This window comes from Geotrypetes seraphini, chromosome 15 (genome assembly GCF_902459505.1).
Source record: "Geotrypetes seraphini chromosome 15, aGeoSer1.1, whole genome shotgun sequence".
NCBI lineage: Eukaryota > Metazoa > Chordata > Amphibia > Gymnophiona > Dermophiidae > Geotrypetes > Geotrypetes seraphini.
The window spans coordinates 37,669,451-37,684,843 of record NC_047098.1 but is presented as its reverse complement, the minus strand read 5'-3'; the positions used below and the strand labels follow the sequence as shown (position 1 = coordinate 37,684,843).

Below are 15,393 nucleotides of genomic sequence, written 5' to 3'. Positions count from 1 at the left end.
GCCCGCACTGCTCCCGATGCTCATAGAGTTTTTATGAGCGTCGGGAGCAGCGTGGGTCATTCAGCGTGGCTAGCGCGGTTTAGTAGAAGAGAAAGTTTGTGTCATCAGCAAATTTAATTATTTTACTTCTTATTCCTATCTCTAGATCATTGATAAATATGTTAAAAAGCAGCAGTCCCAGCACAGATCCCTGCAGAACCCCACTATATAAATCAATCAAAAACTATATAGGATGAAGAGAGAATAATCTAAATACTCCCAAAAAATAAGAGAGGTATTTTTTGGGAGAACCCCACTATATACCCTTCTCCATTGAGAATATTGACTATTTAATCCTACTCTCTGTTTTCTATCTTTCAACCAGTTCTTAATCCATAATAGAACATTTCATCCTATCTCATGCCTTTTAAATTTCCTCAGAAGTCTTTCATGAGGCATTTTGTCAAATGCCTTTTGAAAATCCAGATACACAATATCACCTGATTCACCTTTATCCACATGTTCATTCATCCCTTCAAAGAAATGTAGTAAATTGATGAGGCAAATCGACTAAATTTATGTTGGCTCTGTGTCATTAATCCATGCTTATGTATATGCTCTGTCATTTTCTTCTTTATAATAGTCTCTACCATTTTGTCCAGTAGCGTTGCCAGAGGTTGTGGTAAGAGTGGATAGCGTAGTTAGTTTTAAGAAAGGTTTGGACAATTTCCCAGAGGAAAAGTCCATAGTCTGTTATTGAGAAAGACATGGGGCAAGCCACTGCTTGCCCTGGATTTGTAGCATGGAATGTTGCCAGGTACTAGTGACCTGGATTGGCCACTGTGAGAATGGGCTACTGGGCTTAATGGATCATTGGTCTGACCCAGTAAGGCTATTCTTATGTTTTTATGTTCTAAGTTCAAAATGGACAAAGCCATGGAATAGAAGGGGATATACAAAGATGGAAAGGCAAATGGCTGGAGAACAGAAAACAGAGAGTGGACATAAATGGGAAGTTCTCTGACTGGGAGAAAGTGAATAGTGGTGTACCCCAGGGCTCGGTACTTGGGCTGATCTTATTTAATATTTATATCAATGACCTGGAAAAAGGAACATCCAGTGAGATCATCAAGTTTGCAGATGACACAAAGCTATGCTGGGCGATCAGATCGCAGAAGGATAGCGAGGAACTGCAGAGCGACTTGTATCAGTTAGAGAAATGGGCAAAGAAATGGCAGATGAAGTTTAATGTGGAGAAATGCAAAGTAATGCATGTCAGGTGCAACTCTGGCTAAGAGCAAACAAGAAAAGGATCTGGGTGTACTGATAGATAGGACCCTGAAACTGTCTGCACAATGTGCGGCGGCAGCAAAGAAAGCAAATAGAATGTTGGGCATGATAAAGAAGGGAATCACGAGTAGATCAGAGAGAGTCATAATGCCTCTTTATAGAGCAATGGTCAGACCCCACTTGGATTACTGCATCCAACATTGGTCTCCCAACCTAAAGAAGGATATAAAATTGCTGGAGAGGATGCAGAGACGAGCAACGAAACTGGTAAAAGGTATGGAGAAACTGGAATACGAGGATCGACTTAAGACACTGGGATTGTTCTCCCTTGAGAAAAGGAGACGGCGAGGGGATATGATCGAGACCTTCAAAATACTGAAAGGAATCGACAAAATAGAGCAGAAAAAATTATTTACATTGTCCAATTCGACACGGACAAGAGGACATGGAATGAAGCTAAGGGAGGACAAGTTCAAGACAAATGTCAGGAAGTTCTGCTTCACGCAGAGAGTGGTTGACACCTGGAATGCTCTCCCAGAGGAGGTTATTGCGGAATTGACTGTCCTAGGATTCAAAAGCAAACTAGATGCACATCTCCATACGAGAGGCATAGAAGGATATGGGTGACTAAAAATTATGCCAGGTGTACACCTGGCAGGGCCTCCGCGTGTGCAGATCGCTGGACTTGATGGACCGAAGGTCTGATCCAGAGATGGCGCTTCTTATGTTCTTACAGCACCAGTCTATAATTTCCCAAATCACCACTGGCTACCCTTTTAATATACCTAAAAAAGTTTTATTATGTGTTTTTGCTTCCAGTACAATCTTCTTTACAAGGTCTCTCTTTGCCTTCCTTATCAGTGCCTTGCACTTGATTTGTCATTCCTTGTGTTGTTTCTTATTGTTTTCAGTCGGATCCTTCTTCCACTTTTTGAAGGATTCTCTTTTAGTTCTAATAGCTTCCTTCATCTAACTAGTCAACCACACCTGCTGTCATTTGGTGTTCCTTCCTCCTTTTTTTTAATACGTGGAATATATCTAGTCTGGGATTCCAGGATGGTATTTTTGAATAAGAAAAAACAAAACCAAAAAGAAGACCTATGTTACATAGAAAAAGCGGCAGAAAAGGGCTATAGCCCACCAAGTCTGCCCATTCCAAGTATCCCCCCCCCCTGAATTTACTCCCTTAAAGATCCCATGTGAGTATCCCATTTTTCCTTAAAATCCGTCACGCTGCTGGCCTTTATCACCTGGGGTGGGAGTCTGTTCTACAATAAAATTGGTATTTTTGAATAACATCCACACCTGATCTAAATTTTGGACCTTTGAAACTACTCCTCTAAGTTTCTTTTTTACCATTCTCTTCATGTTATCATAGTCTCCCTTTTTAAAGTTAAATGCTGTTGTATTAGATTTCCTGTGTGAACTTACTCCATGGACTGTATCAAATCTGATCATGTTATGATCACTGTTATCAAGCGGTCCCAGCACCATTACCTCCCGCACCAATTCAAGTACTCCACTAAGAACTAGGTCTAGAATTTCTTTGCCTCTTGTCGGTTCCTGAACCAGCTGCTCCATAAAGCAGTCCTTGATTTAGTCAAGGAATTTTATCTCTCTTACATTTACCCAATCATTATCAGGGTAGTTGAAATCACCCATTATTATTGTTACCCAGTTTGTTAGCCTTCGTAATTTCTGATAACAGTGAAGGTGATGGTGACGAAGTCTGTACTTGAATTCAAGCAATCATGAGACTGTACTGATAGAGATGAAGCTGACGTATTGACTCAAGCAGTCTATTCCAGACATATGATGCAGCAAGATAGAAGGGACAGAGTCTGAAGCTGGCAGTGGAGGAGAAGGGTATGGATAAGAAGGACTTATCTGATGAATGGAGTTCACAGGGGGGAGTTTAGGTGGAGATAAATGAGGAGAGATACTAAGGGGCTACAGATTGAATGCTCTTGTAAGTCAGTAAAAGGAGTTTGAACTGTATTTGGAAATGGATAGAAAGCCAATGACAGGATCTCTTAGAGAGAGATAGGGGATGGTATAGATGGGCAGACTGGATAAGTCATATAGTCTTTATCTGCCATCATTTTTTTATGTTATGATATAACCTTCTAGATTCAGCCCTCCCTGTGAAGGAAATGCAGCCTGCTAGTCAAATGGAAAGTGTGCATTTGCCAACAACAGCCCACATCCTGTTTGGGTCAAAAGGAAAAAAAAAAGCTGCTATCTGTATATTTTGCACATTATTAGAGGACATGCATCACTGTTTCTGTGGTGTTGTATTTTGTCTACATATTTCTATTTTACACCCCCCCCCCTTTTTTTTTTACAAAACTGTAGCGCGGTTTTAGCACTAGCCACGGCGGTAACAGCTCAGTTTTGTAAAAAAAAGGGTAGGGGTTAGCTTGTGATTACATATGCCATACTGGGTGAAGGTGTTTTCTGTGTTCTGTGTGTACAAAAGAAATGATTCTGTGTTAGCATTGACTGTGCAGGCTCAATCTGTACTAGTCTGGCTTGTTTGGTTTTACAATGGGTGTATTGTTATTCTACTGCTCACTGCAGTATGTAAGATGCTGTCTTTTCCTAGGTACACTCTTGTGCGACGTGCAAATTGTTATTAAACATCATGTTTTTCATACAGATTGGGGGGGGGTTCAAAAAATGATGGGCCCTGGGTGTCAAATATGCTAGGTACGCCACTGACGGTTAGGACAAGATCTTGTTGGAACCATAAGAGGTACAATGGTCAAAAGGTAGGCCTTGCCTGAGGTCCCTAAGAGGGACAATAATATTGAATAATGAGCTTAGAGCTGTTACCCTAATGAGTGGTTTGTTCTTCGATAGGGAGAAGAGAATGACACAGGGTCAAATTTTTCCCCGTACCCAGGTAAACTCATTTTCCCATCCCAGCAAGTTTTTTTTCCTGTCCCTGCTCCATTCCTGCAAGTTCCGTCCTCATCTGCACAAGCCTCAAACACTTTAAAATCATAAGTATTCAAGATTTTCACAGTTAAGGCTGAGCTTACAGGAATGGGGCAGGGACAAAACTTGCGGGGACAGGACGGAGAAATTGAGTTCCTTCTGGGATGGGAACAAATTTGGCCCCATGTCATTCTCTAATAGGGAGTTTAGTAAACAAATATATTGAGAGACAGAAATTAGCAGTAGAGAACTCAATTTCTCCATCCTGTCCTCACAAGTTTTGACTCAGTTCCCATCCCTGCCCCATTCCTGTAAGCTCTGCCTTAACCGCACAAGCCTCAAACACTTATGATTTTAAAGTATTTGAGGCTTGTGCAGATGAGGATGGAGCTTGCAGGAATGGGGCAGGTACAAGAAAAGAACTCACAGGGACGGGACAGAAAAATGAGTTCCCGCGGGGACAAGGAAAAATTTGTCCCTGTCATTTTCTAATTAGCAGACACAGTCAGTAGTGAGGAAACTGTAGTCTTGGGGGGGAATAACAGTAGACACTGTAGAGGAAGTGTATGGAATCTGGATAGAGAAAGATATCAATGAATGGTTTTGTCCATGGGAGATCTTTAACTGTCAGCAGGGAGAGTGAAAATTGGGTATATCATGGTATAAGGATGGTATCCCTGCCGAGCATGTGGGGTTATTAGAGACTTGAGCTGGGAGGTCTGTAAGAAAAGTGAGAAATTCCTTAGCTGGTGATGAAGTAGGATCATTTAGATGTAACTTTGAAATCGCCTAATGTTACTGGATGTTGGAATGTAATGTAGTGTTCTGTAATTACTAACTACTAAACTATTTATAATTTCTGTAGCGCTGAAAAGTGTACGGAGCGCTGTACATTTAACATGGTCTCTGCTCAAAAGAACTTACAATCTAATTTGGACAGATGGGACATATAGGGGTTGGGGAGCTTCTTGGAGAGAGAATGAAAAGATGGACATAGGTATCTTATGGTGAGAGTTAGGAGTTGAAAGAAGCCTCGAAAAAGTCGGCTTTTATCTTGGATTTAAATATTGCACTGTTAAAGATGAAGCTGACGTATTGACTCAAGCAGTCTATTCCAGACATATGGTGCAGCAAGATAGAAGGGACAGAGTCTGAAGCTGGCGGTGGAGGAGAAGGGTATGGATAAGAGGGACTTATCTGATGAATGGAGTTCACAGGGGGTTGTTTAGGTGGAGATAAATGAGGAGAGATACTAAGGGGCTACAGAGTGAATGCTCTTGTAAGTCAGTAAGAGGAGTTTGAACTTTATTCAGAAATGGATAGGAAGCCAATGACATGACTTGAGGAGAGGGGTAATGTGAGTATAGCATCTCTGGCAGAATATAAGTTGTGCAGCAGAATTTTGTATGGATTGAAAGGGAGAGAGATGGTTGAGCAGAAAGGGAAGATATTGTGGGAGGGGGAGGGTGGTATTGAAGGAGGAAGTCTAGGGACCATGTGAATGAGAGAAATTTGAGATTAGGGAAAGGAGTAGATAGCTTAAATTGAGGTTGAAGTTGACCTGTCAGTTAATGTGGTAGTATTGGAAGCCCACTGGAAATGCAAGATTTAGATTTGCTTAATTACCATCTGAAAGCCAGGTCTTGAATAGGCATAAGAGGACTAAGCAGTGTAATGAGATTAGGTCTTTAATTGAGTATTGCTTTTATTGTAGAGAACATGTGTTAAGCAAACTGATGGTAAGAAGTTGCATTGGAGGGAGCAGGGAAAGGTGGAGGAATGGGGAGAGATGAGGGGAGTTAATGCGAATGGACAGAGGCATCTCACAGCAGGTTTGGCTAAACTGTAGTTATCGATTAATGGAGTACAATGCCCCCATAAAACTGGAATCAGGGCCAACACACACATGATAGCTAAAAGGCCAAGAAATTTAATGAAGTTAGAGCAGGGTGGGTGGCCAAGTTTTGGAGCATGGTGGATGAGAGACTATACTCTGAGTGTGCAAAAGGTATGCATGAAGGAGTGTGAAGGACCACTATCTGCTCTTTGTGTGTGCTCCTTAGGTACATGTCAGTAGCACACGTCTCAAAGTGAATGCAATTATCAGATCCAGGGAGGAATCAGCTCACTGCCATTTTGCAACAGAGGGAAGGGAATCAATAACAGAAGAGCAACTGGAGATGGGACCTACAAAGGCAGTACAGACAGCAGCAGAGTCAGTAATTCAACAAGTACTGAGAAGGCTGAGGAGACTGCGATGCAAAAAGGGTCTAATCAGTTTCACAGAAAAGATAAAACTGAGGATGTCCCACATGGCAGCAGCAGACAGGAAAGGGTATGTATGTTCGGTAATCTTGCTCAAAAACTTCCAGAAAAAGGAGTAGGAGTAGGCGTAGTCAGGGATATCATTCATGAATGAGGTTTTATTAGTCCTGCTTGTCCTTGGAGAATATGTAGTACTTTTACCTCCAGTCAAAAGTTGGCAGGTACCAACTGTATTAGTAATAGCACCTTTCATTGCAATCTGTCTTAACGTTTGCAGTCGGTGCAGAGAACTGGATAGCCTGAAACAACAAGTTTGTATGCTGGAGGGAACAGTGAGAGAACTGGAAGAACTCCTCACCTGTAAAGAAGAAGAACCCAGCAAGCAGGAGACATCTAGTACCAGCGAAGAGATCGAGGAACTGGAGAAATTCATCGAGGAAGCCCACCAGCAACATGTGGAAGTCCCAGGGTTGGACAGCTGTACCCGAACTACCCAGGAAGAAGGCCATGGTGATATGGGCGGAGATACCACTACAATTGATGAAGAGTCTGCAGCTGAGGTTGGGGATGTGCCACAGAAGAAAGAAGACAGGACCTACACCATGGACGTGGACTTGCGACCCCCAAGAAACCCTCGAATAGAGAAGATAGGGATCATTGTTGGAGATTCCATTATACGCAATGTAGACAGCCACATTGCAGGAGGAAGAGAAGACAGACTGGTCACCTGCCTGCCCGGAGCAAGAGTGAAGGATGTGGCTGGCAGGATCATCAGGATCATAGACAGTGCAGAAGGGAAGGACACTGCGGTACTTATCCACGTGGGAACCAACGACGTGAGCGGACGGAAGTACGATAGGGAGGAAATGAAGAACCAGCTCCGCTCACTTGGAAGAAAACTGAAGGTCAGGGAGGTGACAGTGGCATTTTCTGAGATCCTCCCGGTACCGAGAGCAGATGCGAAGAGGCAAGATGAGCTGCGAGAAATCAACGCCTGGATGAGACGATGGTGCGAGGAAGAAGGGTTTGACTTCGTGCGCAACTGGACGATGTTCTGGGGAAGGAGCAGGTACTATAGGAAGGATGGATTACACCTCACCAAAGAAGGGGCGAGAATATTGGCTGGAAACATGAAGAAGATCATTGAGAAGACTTTAAACTGAAGATCAGGGGAGAGCGGACAGTCGACAACCAGTTGATGGCCCGGACAGCAGGAAATAAGGACATCCGCTCAGATGAAGAGGAAGAACTTGACGCAAATGAGGGAGACAACAATGGAGCGCAAATAGATGCAGTAAAAGATACAATAAGGCCTGTGAAGCCCAGAAAATCTAAGAAGGCAACACAAAGGGAGCTTAAATGTATGTACACGAATGCCAGAAGCCTGAGAAACAAAATGGGGGAGTTGGAAACACTAGCTAGATGCGAAGAAATAGATATCATTGGCATAACAGAAACATGGTGGGACGAGGAAAATGAATGGGATACAGTACTACAGGGATACAAGCTTTACAGAAGAGACAGAACAGGGCAGAAAGGGGGAGGCATTGCCCTATATGTCCAGGAAGGAGTAGAATCTACTGGAGAAGGGAAGGCGGAAGAGAAAACGAAACTGGAGTCCCTCTGGGTAAAGATCCCCAGACAAAACGGAGCAGACATAAAAATAGGTCTCTACTATCGACCTCCAGGTCAGACGGAGGAAACAGACTCGGATATGATAGATGAAATAAGACATGAATGTAGGACGGGCAATGTAACTATCATGGGAGACTTCAATTTCCCAGGAATAGACTGGAACCTAGTAACCTCAAGCTGCGGCAAAGAAATAAAGTTCCTGGAAATGATGGGAGACTGCTTCCTAGAACAAATGGTAGGAGAACCGACAAGAGGAAACGCCACCTTGGACTTAGTCCTAGATGGCATAACTGGGCAAACCAAAGATGTAGAAGTCACGATCCCGCTAGGAACGAGCGACCACAGTATGATCTACTTTAAACTCGACATCGGGAAGGTGAAGCGAACTAAGACCCTAACCAAGACCTTCAACTTTAAAAAAGGAAGATATGATAGCATGAGAGCCATGGTAAGAAAACGGATCAAGAAAAGGATATCCAAAATCGAAACGGTAGAACAAGCATGGTCCCTACTAAAAAAAACTATCACCGAAGCACAGAATCTATACATCCCGCAGATAGCCAAAGGAAGGAAAACTAAAGCCAAAAGAGAACCAGCTTGGCTAACCAAAGAGGTGAAGGATGCAGTTAGGGAAAAGAAAGACTCGTTCAAAAAATGGAAGCGCAAGAAAACAACTGAGGCTTGGAACAGTCATAAAGACGACCAGAAGAAGTGCCACAAGGCTGTGAGAGAAGCCAAAAGGGCCTATGAGGAAATGATAGCCCAAGAGGCCAAAAACTTCAAACCATTTTTTAGATATGTTAAAGGGAAAAAACCTGCAAAGGAGACAGTGGGCCCTCTCGACGACCAAGGAAGAAAAGGATACATCAAAGAGGACAAACAGATTGCAGACAGATTAAATTCCTTCTTTGCTTCTGTCTTTACCAAGGAAGACACCACATCGATACCCGAAACAGTGAAAGTATTCAAGGGGGAAATAGAGGAGAGCCTCACCACAGTGAAGGTGGATCTGGACCAGGTATACTATCAGATTGACAAACTAAAAAGTGACAAATCCCCTGGCCCAGACGGAATTCACCCGAGAGTATTAAAAGAACTAAAGGTGGAAATCGGAGAACTACTCGCTAACCCTCGCTAACTTGTCAGTTATAACCGGACAGATACCAGAAGACTGGAAGATAGCGAACGTAATACCAATCTTCAAAAAAGGATCAAGGGGAGAACCGGGAAACTATAGACCAGTGAGTCTCACATCGGTCCCTGGGAAAATGGTTGAGGCTTTGATTAAAGACAGCATTGTACAGCACCTGGATAACCATGACCTGCTGAGAGGTAGTCAGCATGGCTTCAGGAAAGGGAAGTCATGCTTGACAAACTTACTTCAGTTTTTCGAGGGAGTGAACAAACAAGTCGATAGCGGAGAACCGGTTGACATAATATACTTGGACTTCCAGAAAGCGTTCGACAAAGTACCTCATGCGAGACTTCTCAAGAAACTACAAAGTCATGGAATAGAAGGGGATATACTGAGATGGATAGGAAAATGGCTAGAAAACAGAAGACAAAGAGTGGGCATAAATGGGAAGTACTCAGACTGGAAGAAAGTAACTAGCGGTGTGCCTCAGGGCTCAGTTCTTGGGCCTATCTTATTCAATATCTTCGTAAATGACCTGGAAGAAGAAACGACCAGTGCTATCATCAAGTTTGCAGATGACACAAAACTATGCCGAGCAATCAGGTCACAAAAAGACAGCGAAGAACTCCAGAGAGATTTGAAGGAACTTGAGAGATGGGCAGAAAATTGGCAGATGAGTTTTAATGTAGAAAAATGCAAAGTGATGCACCTGGGCAGTAAAAACAAGGAGCATGGGCACAAACTGTTAGGTATAACATTGGGGAAGAGCGATCAAGAAAAAGACCTGGGAGTACTGATAGATAGAACCCTGAAGCCATCGGCTCAATGTGCAGCGGCGGCAAAGAAAGCTAACAGGATGTTAGGCATGATAAAGAAAGGAATCACGAGTAGATCAAGGGAGGTCATAATGCCGCTTTATAGAGCAATGGTCAGACCACACCTGGAATACTGTATCCAACACTGGTCTCCATACCTGAAGAAGGATATAACACTACTGGAGAGGGTGCAGAGGAGAGCGACGAAGCTAGTAAAAGGTATGGAAAACTTGAGCTACAAAGATCGCCTCAGAAAACTGGGACTATTCACCCTTGAGAAGAGAAGACTGAGAGGGGATCTGACAGAGACTTTTAAATTGCTAAAAGGAATTGACATAATGGAGCAAGCTCACTCACCAACAGGGGGAAAGGATGGTGAGCAAGAAACAGCGTTATTCACATTGGCAAATGTAACCCAGTCTCGGACCAGAGGTCATGGCCTGAAGCTGAGAGGGGACACGGCCAAGACAAACGTCAGAAAGTTCTGCTTCACACAGCGAGTGGTGAACGCCTGGAACTCTCTCCCGAAAGAGCTGGTGGAGGAAACCACCGTTCTAGGATTTAAGGGAAAATTGGACGCACATCTTCTTGCAGAAGACATTGAGGGATACGAGTGACATTGTATTCGCCAAGGTGTGCCTGGCTGGGCCTCCGCATGTGCGGAACGCCGGACTAGATGGACCCCGGGTCTGATCCGGTGCAGGCATTTCTTATGTTCTTATGTTCTTAACTGTACTCGGTGTGGTCTAATGGTTAGAGCAACTGCCTCAGCACCCCGAGGTTGTGAGTTCAATTCCCACTGAAGCTCTGTGTGACTCTGGACAAATCACTTAACACTTCATTGCACCACATAAACTGCTTTGATTGTGTAAACTACACAGAGAAAAAGCAGTATATCAAGTCCCATCTCCTTTTCTAACTAGAATAAATGGGGAAGCATGCAGATTGTCTCAAGGAATTCTTTCCAACCACTCTGCGCATGTAGCTGTGTTATCTCTTTGCCTTTGACTTAGAGGGGAGGGGCAGAAAGCTGGTTAGTTTTTCTAAATCAGGGTATCTTTTTCCAGTAGTTGTATGGGAATAGTTTGAGACGGCACTGGAGATACTGTTTCACTCTTTTGTTTGGAGGGACCAAGCTTTGCCCCCAACCCCATCCCTAACCCTGCCCCTCTATCTTCACCTTTTCCTGCATATTCCTTTGCTTCTTTCACTCTCACCCCAGTATCTGTCCTTCTCTTTCTTCTCCTACTACAGATCCTGTGTCAACCCCCAGCTCATATCTCCCAAGCTCTGTATTAGATCCCTTCTCCAATCCCCCTCCCCAGCCCGTGTTATCTATGAGCCCCCTTCTCCCTACCCCAGCATCAGCCCCTTCTCACAGCCTTGCCTCTGCTACAATAAAGCCCCTTTTGCTATCCCTAGCCTCACATCAACCTCAGCCCCATCAGACCTCTCCAATTCCAAACCTCTTTTCACACCTGTTTCTTTGTTTCTGCAGGTGATTTAAAGGTGCTGATGAAACATACCAACAATGGGAGCTTGTGTTTTTGCTGCCACCACTTATTTTTTGACCCCTCCCCCAATCTAATTTGGCCTATTGTAATCTCAGTACAGTATATCTTTTCACCATTCCCTCCTCCTCTCCAGTCAAATTTGATTCCATTCTGTAATAGCCTCCAGACTCTCAAATCCTTATATATGATTCTTTTCAGCTTCCTCTATGTTGAAAGACTAAAAGTGGGTATAACTCAGGTTTCATGAAAGGTGTCATCACCATTTTTCTTGAGAAAAACTCTAGGTGGGGAAAAAATAAAAACAGATTTAGATATAATTTTTCCTTTTGTTGAAAGGGTTACTTTAATTTTTTGCAGATCGAAACATTTGGCCATGCGATTACCTCAACAGAAATACAGAACATTCCAGAGCCAACAAAAGCAGAACTGCACAAGAGATTATCTGTTGCAATCAAAAGAGGAACAGAGGCTCGTTACAAAGCCAATTTACATCAAGGAGACTACTAGAAGTTGTTACATATACAAGTACACCATAAACAGGGAAGAGGAAGTACTGTCTATTCTTGGTATTCACGCATTCCCAATGTGCAATTTCGCTTATCCGCAGTTGCAGCCATTGTGACTGATATTCCCCATTCATGCCACCATGTTCATAGACCTGCTCTTAAAAAAACACCTTTCTTTGCTTTCATTTTCACTTTGTTGTCTGGCGTTTGCTTCCAGATGTGACCTCCAAGCGTCCAGAGAGTGAATTACAAGCATTTACAGATACTCCAAGTGCTATCCCATACAGGAACCTAACCCTATTTTCCCAATAGGATCCATTGTTCACTTTCTGTGGTTTTGAGGTACAACATGGACTACTGGAACCTAGCCTCTATTTTTCCATGAACTCAGTGTTTTGTTATCTGCAATTACATGGTTCACAAATATTTTCAAGAACCATACTACCTAGAATAACAAAAACGGACTGTACCATTATAATGGCTGCAGTATTTCCTCTTTTGTTCTGGCTAGGAGCCTTCAAAACAGCATAATTGATTAATTTTACTTCTAGCTGGATAGTTGTTGAGCCAGTTTTGTACTTTGCTGAACTATATACCAGGTCAGTCCATTGGTCCACCGAGAAAATCTTGTTTCCAACAGTGGCCAATCCAGGTTACAAGTACCTGGTAAGATAAATCAGAATGCTTATGGATAGATCTTTTCCCAAATCTAACTGGTTGACAGTTTATGGGCTGCATCTCCAGGAACTTGACCATTTTTCTTAAATTCTGCTGTATTAAAAAGATTAGGTTCTTACCTTGCTAATATATTTTCCAGTAGATAGGGATAGTATGCAGAACCATAGTGCTATCCAAGCATGCTCAAGAGCACTGTGCAGATGTCAATCACAACTTTTCACTCCTTCTCCCTGGGCTGTGCTGCCCCCATCATTTCATACCAAATCTGGTGAGAGTCCTAATTGAAAAGACAGGAGGAGGTGGTACATGGGGAAATTCCCTGAACACTTGTTTCTGATCTGCTCACATGTAGTTAAAGAAGAACAAAGTTTAGAGAGGAACAAAAAAGTACAACAAATTTCAATAAAGAAACATCAGCCTGAACATTTATGAAGCTCAAACATTTCCCCTCAAAACTATATATACAGACTCTTCCCAAAACTAAAGTCTGACAGAAAAGCTAGGGATCTGACCTTTGGAGCCGGAAGCACTGAAACAGAAAGCAAGCGTATCAAAAACTGACAGGGTGGGGGGTTCTGCATATCATCCCTACCTACTGGAAAAGATATTATTAAAGATATTAAGGTAAGAACCTAATCTCTTTTTCCAGTGCAATAGGGATGGTATGCTGAACCCAAGGGATGTACCTAAGCAGTCCCCAAAGTGTAGGGCGGGCTTGATGAACAAAGCAGAACGGAAGAGCTGAAAGCAACATCCTTGCTGCTACTTCCACCCTGTAGAATTTGGCAAATGTATGCAGAATGGCCTAAGTAGCTGATCTACAAATCTCTTTGGGTGGGATTGCTCAAGATTCTGCCCAGGAGGCACCTTCAATGATACAGGCAGTTGTTTTCCCCAATCAGTATATACAGAGGATATCACTCTTCATATCCATCTAGAAATAGTAGCAATGGAAGTGGGTCTGCCTTTTCTTGCCTAGTTTGTCAGGATGAAAGATGATCCAAGAGGCAAAACTCATTAGGGACCTCCAGATATCACAAGAGAATTCTTCGGCCATCCAAGAACTTTAAAGACCTTGTCCTTATTCTTAGACCCTGTGGAGTGAAACGCCAAGTCGACCTTTGGCAATGAGTGAACCTTAGGTGAAGTCATTCCTGCTTCCGTGATCCTAAGGAATGGTTTTCTGCACGACAGTGCTTACAATTCTGAAACTCTTCTGGCAATAGTAATTGTCACTAGAAAGACCACTTTGACTGATAAATCTAAAAGACAGGCTTCATGCAAAGGCTCATATGGAGTCCTACTAAGCCCTTCCAACACTATATTAAGATTCCAAAATGGAAAGGGACTTTGAATCTGCTGCCTCAGGGCTCCCTTTAGGAACTGAACAATGTCTGGGTGGCCCACTAAGGAAGTTCTTTGCTCTTGGCCTCGTAACCAGGAGAGCTCTGCTACTTGGACTTTAAGAGATGCCACTGCCAGGCCCTTGTCAAGGCCTTCCTGTAGGAATGTCAGGATGGATGAGATTGGCACCTTGCCAGGCTCCACCTTTTCTCTACTGCACCAGCGCTGAAAAGTATTTTAGAATTTTTTTAATATTTTGATTTTTCCTTGAAAAGTTCATGAAATCATTTCATTTGTCTTGGGATTGAAGGGGATATACTACGATGGATAGCAAATTTGCTGGAGAACAGATTGCAGAGGGTAAGCATAAATGGAAAGTTCTCGGACTGGGAAAATGTGACAAGCGGTGTGCCCCAAGGCTCAGTTCTTGGACCCATATTATTCAATATATTCATAAATGACCTGGAAGAGGAAACCACGAGTAATATAATCAAGTTCGCAGATGACACGAAACTATGTCGACCAGTTGGATCACATAAGGACATTGAAGAACTCCAGAGAGATCTGAACCAGCTAGAAAAATGGGCAGAAAAGTGGCAGATGAAGTTTAATGTAGACAAATGCAAAGTGATGCATCTGGGTACGAAAAACAAGGAACATGATTATATAATGTTAGGTGTGACATTGGGCAAAAGCGAACAAGAAAAGGACCTGGGGGTACTGATAGACAGGACCCTGAAGCCATCGGCACAGGGCGGCAAAGAAAGCAAACAGGATGTTGGGCATGATAAAAAAGGGTATTACAAGTAGATCGGCGGAAGTCATCATGCCTCTTTACAGAGCAATGGTCAGACCACACCTGGAGTATTGTGTCCAACACTGGTCTCCTTACCTAAAGAAGGATATAACTCTGCTGGAGAGGGTGCAGAGGCAAGCCACGAAGCTAGTAAAAGGTATTGAGAATTTGAGCTACAAAGAACGCCTCGTAAAACTAGGATTGTTCTCCCTCGAGAAGAGAAGGCTGCGAGGGGATATGATAGAGACTTTCAAAATACTAAAAGGTTTTGACATAATAGAACAAGAAGCATCATTTATTGACGTTGTCAAATGTGACTCGGACAAGAGGCCATAGACTTAAATTGAGGGGCGACAAGCCCAGGACTAATGTCAGAAAGTTCTGTTTTACACAGCGAGTGGATGCTTGGAATGCTCTCCCGGAGGAGGTGGTGATGGAAATCTCCATTATGGGATTCAAGTGCAAGTTGGACGCACACCTGCTTACAAATCACATT

At 43.1% G+C, this 15,393-nt stretch overlaps 1 protein-coding gene across 1 annotated transcript in view; it reads left to right on the top strand.

Moving 5' to 3' along the window:
• Positions 1–14,764, top strand: part of LOC117348864 — a 73,799-nt gene extending 59,035 nt beyond the window's left edge. Inside the window, exon 19 of the mRNA XM_033921431.1 lies at positions 11,931–14,764. Within this exon, the coding sequence (XP_033777322.1) occupies positions 11,931–12,080 (150 nt within the window). The 3' untranslated portion in view covers positions 12,081–14,764. The remainder of the gene's footprint in view (positions 1–11,930) is intronic.
• The last annotated feature ends 629 nt before the right edge of the window (positions 14,765–15,393 follow it).